The 5,795-nt window shown below is 41.1% G+C and overlaps 1 protein-coding gene across 1 annotated transcript; it reads right to left on the bottom strand.

The window, feature by feature from the left end:
* Window positions 1-854: 854 nt before the first annotated feature.
* On the bottom strand, window positions 855-2,613 carry LOC125516887 (protein RKD4-like). Its single transcript, XM_048682165.1, has 5 exons — window positions 2,516-2,613; window positions 2,143-2,186; window positions 1,839-2,048; window positions 1,431-1,753; window positions 855-1,264 (listed from the first exon to the last, which is right to left on the bottom strand). Exons 1-5 carry the CDS (start codon window positions 2,611-2,613, stop codon window positions 1,100-1,102), a joined length of 840 nt encoding a protein of 279 aa, XP_048538122.1. The 3' UTR covers window positions 855-1,099.
* Window positions 2,614-5,795: the final 3,182 nt, after the last annotated feature.

The following is a 5,795-nucleotide window of genomic DNA, read 5'->3' as shown; positions in this document are numbered from 1 at the left end:
TAGCCACTGCAATCCACAGTAAAGCCATCGACGCAGGCCGGGTGGTAAAAAAAAACACCAACGACGGAGCACACCACCGCCAGCACCGAAGGAGTACGTGTACCGGTGACTGTTATGAAATTTCACAAGAAAAACACTTTCGTTGGCACGACAAGTAATGTCCGAAGATGTACTTTGCATTTAGCACGTCCCAACTACAAACAGCTACTGTAACCATCAGTAAGGGCATCTCCAATGGTTGTAAGAGTATCTCCAATAGCTTGTCTATATGGATGTCTATACTCGTTTTTCACGACGTGAGCTCAAAACAGGCGTCCAACAGCTTGTCTATATGATCGTCCAAATATACACATCCTCTAAATTGGCCTCGACAATGTCCATGCCTGGACAATGTGAAGGCGTTGTCTAAACTCAGCTGTAGTCATGATTTCTTCCTCTCCCTAGCGATGGCCCACCTGTCATGGTCTCTGTATATAGACATTCTGATGCAAAACTGGATGTGTATATGAGGGAATCTTTTTAGACCATTGTCTATATGAATATATAGACATTCAAACATACACATGCTATTGGAGATGCTCTAAGATAGTTGTTGGTAGACTTTGCTACATAAGATTTTTGATGATGTGTCATACAATAAATGGGAAAAAAGAGAAAGGTTGTATGTACATGAACCAACACATATTGCACAAGCTCCAATGTAGAATGAGAGAGCACCCCATTTATTATCTCAGATCCTATTGGGCAAACTAGATACAACCTATTGGAACTATTGTATGTTAAGGTGTTGATTGATGACATTGCATATTTTACCAACAAACTAACATACAAACTATTGAAGATGCCCTAAGAAGATAGCCAGAGGACGAGTGATAGTATTTACAGCAAAAACATCTACTTTCTGTCTTGCTCAGACGCTAACCAAGACAGACTTCCTCCTCCGGCCCCCAAAATAAAGAAAGCTGGTCAGACTACGCTACGGATGGCACATTTGATCAGTCAAAATTCCCCTGATCAGAACTGCAAAATACCCGGCCTGATCAAACCCGCGATTCACCCACCAACAAAATTCCCATGGAACAAGCATATCCATCTTGAATTACCGCTCCATTGCCATGAGCCTTCTCCTCTTGAACTTCTCCTTGAAGCATGCCTGCCTCAGCACCTTCGTCTCCTCATCCAGCTCAATGTGCCCAGGCCTCTCCTCGATCAGCTTCTTCTTCCGTTGCAGCATCTCCACTTCAATCATAGGCTTCCCTAGCTCCTGCAGCACATGAACAATTCCTGCTCACCGGTTTCCCAAATTCAAATGCTGGAACTAAGAAAAAAAGAGGGTGCCAACCACTTGCGAAGAAATGGACTAAAATCAATTTAAAATTTAGGAGATGGGAAATTCCAGACGAAAAGGATATGGAAATTAGCAAAAACACCTGAGCATTCTTGATGAGCGTCTCCAGGCTCTTCAACTTTCGGTGCGGCCACCGCGGGATCCCGAGCTCCCGGCACTGCCTCTTCAGGAGCGTCAGCCCAACATTGAGCTCCTCCGCCGCCTGCTTGATCGGCATGCAGAAGCACCGCGACACCTGCTGGAACGACAGCAGTGGCTTCTCCTCTGGTCCATCGCGCTTCTTCTCCCCGGCGTCGCGGCCCACCTCGCCCTTCAGTTCCTTCTCCCCGCCGTGATGTTCTCCTTCCAAGGCTGCCAAAAGGCTCATGATATGAACTTCCAAGCGGGCTTCAAACTCCTGCTGGTCTACATTGACAGAAAAAAAAACGTGAAACCAACGAACTTTCTATGCGCGATGATGATGCGCCGTGCAAAGACTTGTTGCAGGTACCTTGCGAGAAGAAGCTCTGTGCAGTAGTGGTGCTAGTGCAGAGATGCTGGGTGGAGGTGGAGGAGAAGAGTGCTTCCTCCGAGCCGTCGTGCTTCTTCTCCGCGGCGTCACCGTCCGGCTCCTGCTTCACTTCCTTGAGATGAGCTCGTTCTTCCAAGGCAGGCCAAAAGCTCAGGATATCGCCTTCGAACAGGGTGGCATCATACTCGTCTGCAATGATAGATAGGAACTTTGAAGTCTGCAAACTTCTACTCATATTTGATTGATGATGATATGATGCTTTGTGCAAAGATTTTTGTAGTACCTTGCAAGGGGCAGCTCTGAGTGGCAGTAGTAGTACTAGAAGTACTGGTATCACAGAGACGATGAGTGGGGTAGAAGAGTGAGATCTCTAGTAAGTACTCAAAACTCCATTGTCGAAGCAAGTACATGCAAAACATAGAACGATTCCTGGATCAAAAGCTTCAAGAAAGCTGTCTTGCTAGTGCACAAAAGTACTAGTTCATCGAAGTTCCAAAAAAAGGAGGAAAAAAGTTCATCTCGCAAACAAGCAAACCAGTATCCATAGGATGGAATTTATGCCAAGGATTGTGATGCAGTAATGTAGCAGCACAAGAAACTACAAGAAGAGTAGACGCTGCACAGCCGCAGTGCAGGGGCTGAATAGTGATACCTACCTGAAATCCAGGAAGCAGTGGTCCTCTTCATTAAGCTTCAAGTTCTGGAAGTAGTAGCAGCCGTCCCCTTCTTCTCCATAGGACCTGAAGCTTTCCATCGGTGTGGATGTGGATTGGAAATGCCAGCCGCAACTGGAGATGGCCTGCTGTGCCGCCGGATTTTAAAGGGGAACATTCATGAGGTGCAAATGCGCGCTTTGGTAACCGCAAATTTAATTGCTGGGACGTGTGCAAACGTGCTATGGGATGAAGGAAAGTGGCCAATGATGCCCCTCCTTTTGCACTGGTAAATCTTGCATGCAGAGTGCGTACAGATTGATGTGGCCGGTACTCCTACTGGCCACTGTTCACATCTTGTCACCTCTTGTCACTTGGGAATTGTCATTATTGGCAAAATCTCGGTTGCTCGACGCGTATCCATTCTTCAACCATGGCTCTTTCCTCGTGTCCTTTGACGTCATCCATATCCTATCTGATATGATCGGGCAATTGCACACGACATTTTTTGTTTTCAAGATAAGAGTGCTTGTCAGAATGTTGGTTTCGGATGTGTACATCTCAGCTATGCAGAGATCGGATGTTGCTCATCATGTTTTATATTCGCTTGATGCTACATTTTAAGTTAATAAAAACGCTCTTTATATCGGGAAAAAAAATATAAGAATGGTTGTACGGTTGTATCAATGCATATTTGTTAGGATGCACCAATATCACCACAATTCTAAACTTGGTGTTGGTTGCTTGCATTGCTCAGTCTAGCCTAGCAAAGACCATGTGGTTGGTTATACCACTTAATAATCATGGGCATAGCAAGAACACACCCAATTTACGGGTACCCCTATGCATCGCTTGCAGCGAATAATACCGACATGTCGCTCGCATACCCTTCCCCTGTGGTTTGAAATCAGTCAATGTATGTTTTTTTTTCATTTGTGTTTTGTTTTCTTCCCAAGGTTTTTTTCTGGCGTCTGTTCTGTTGTGTCCCTATTCTCTTTCTGTGTCAGTCATGTTTTTTTCATGTATGTTTCTGAAAAAATAGTTCATGTGCAGAAACAAGTAATTGTTGTGGATGATCTAAAATTTGTTTGTAGAGAGGAACAAACCATTCATAGAAAAATGTTGATTTTTTAATCAATAATTATTGGAAACAATTACTTTCTTGTGAAGAAAAGAACAATTTATTTGTGTAGTTCGTGAACCAAAACAAAATCATGGTGAAGAACAATTAATTACCAACAAGGGAGTCCTTTTTTTGCTTTAAATATGTGCATGGGTCCTTTCAAAAGTTGTTTTTCTACTCATATTTCTACAACCTCCATATTTCCATGCACACGTGAACATTAAAAATAGATGTTCATTATTTTTGAGATACTCATCATCCGGGCCGAATGGTTAAAAATATATGTTCATGACGTGGCAAAAAATGGTCATGTTCACACAACTCAACATAATTGTTCCCAAGATTGCAAGAAATAGCAAAACAATTCTATAAAAAAGTCATGTAGGTCAACGAAAATGTTGTCACAGAAATGTGATGTATATAAATATATATTTTATAATAAAAATGTTCCATTATCTCTGAAAATGCATGTGTACATCAATAATACATGTAAATGTATTTTTTTTAAGTTGCTCACATTTGTCATACAAATGAGCATGCAAAACAAATATGTGAATAGAATGGGAAAAGCCAATGGAAAACTCAGAGAGAGAAAATAGAGCATAGGAAAATAATTCACAATTAGTCTCACCATTTTCAAAGTAAAATAATATACATATATTATAATAATATAATAATTATAATATAGTGATAATAAATAAATAAATAAAGGACGGTGCGTTTAGCCGATATTTTGGTCCGTCCATCTACCCTAAGCTGCCCATAAAGTTGAAGTAAATTACCCACCATGCCAACCGTAGGTGAAAGAAAAATACTCTTCATTAATTGTTTTTTTGGTTTTTTTCGCATGTCATCGGAACTGTCCCTAAAATTGAAGTAAATTACCCACCATACCACCCGTAAGTGGAAAAATGTCTTCATTAATTGTTTCTCTGAATTATTTTTCTTCTGTCATTGAAACCACCTCTAAAGTTGAAGTAAATTAACCACCCCACCACCCATAAAAGTGAAAAGAATGAGTGTTTTCCTCCGAATCAATCGTATGTCATAGGGCCCACCTGTTTTTCACCATCGTGAGACTAACATTTTATTTTTCTTGCATACATGCATCAAGGATGTACTAAAAAAACGTGCATCAAGGATCAAGTCCAACATCGATCATTGTGAGCATGTTAGAATGCACGTGTCTTACGTTGGCATGCGCACCGGTTGGTGCACAAAAATTCAAACACGTGTATATACATGGAGTGCGAATATTTGAAACTTAATTTGAAGACCACATTTTATTATCCCTTTGCAACGCCCGAGAACTTTTGCTAGTATATATAAAACATGTTTCATGATCTCTGGAAATTTTCATGTCATTAACATATGATTATACATTTTCTATAAAACCATTTACATATTCATAAAAAATCTACATGCAAAACACAATATGTGAAAAGAAATGGGAAAATGGTAAATGAAAATAAAGTAATAAAAATATCGCGTATGAAAAGTAGTCAAGTTGTTTACTCCGTTTACAAAAAGATAAATGAATTATATATAATATGTTGTTAAACATGTTCCATGATTACTAAATTTTTTATGCATTATTTAAAAATTGTTCGCATATGTCATCCTAGATTGAGCTTCAAATAGCAAAGCCAGTTGCTACTTGGAGTGTCATCCTAGATCATTAGAATTTGATTGGCATGGCTCATAAAAACATTTGGCACCGATGTAGTGAAGCTAGTCTCAAGAAGCCATGGATCTTTCCAAAAAATGGTGGCTCCATTCCCAATGATGAACTTGATTGATGCCTCAAAGAAACATCTCGTGTGCTAGCAGTTAGACGGTCCAGGATCATGCCATGGTTTTGGGAGGGTCCATTCAATTTTACCACACGTGAAGGTGTTGGGGAACGCAGTAATTTCAAAATATTTTCTACGCACACGCAAGATTATTGTGATGTATAGCAATGAGAGGGGAGAGTATTGTCTACGTACCCGGTAGACCATAAGCGGAAGCGTTATGACAACGCGGTTGATGTAGTCGTACGTCTTCATGATCCGACCGATCCTACTACCGAAAGTACGGCACCTCCGCGATCTGCACACGTTCAGCTCGGTGACGTCCCACGAATTCACGATCCAGCAGAGTGTCGAGGGAGAGCTTCGT

This window comes from Triticum urartu, chromosome 6, assembly GCF_003073215.2.
Source record: "Triticum urartu cultivar G1812 chromosome 6, Tu2.1, whole genome shotgun sequence".
Taxonomy (NCBI): Eukaryota; Viridiplantae; Streptophyta; class Magnoliopsida; order Poales; family Poaceae; genus Triticum; species Triticum urartu.
Note: the sequence above shows the minus strand (reverse complement) of the source record. Positions and strands in the feature narration are given on the sequence as shown.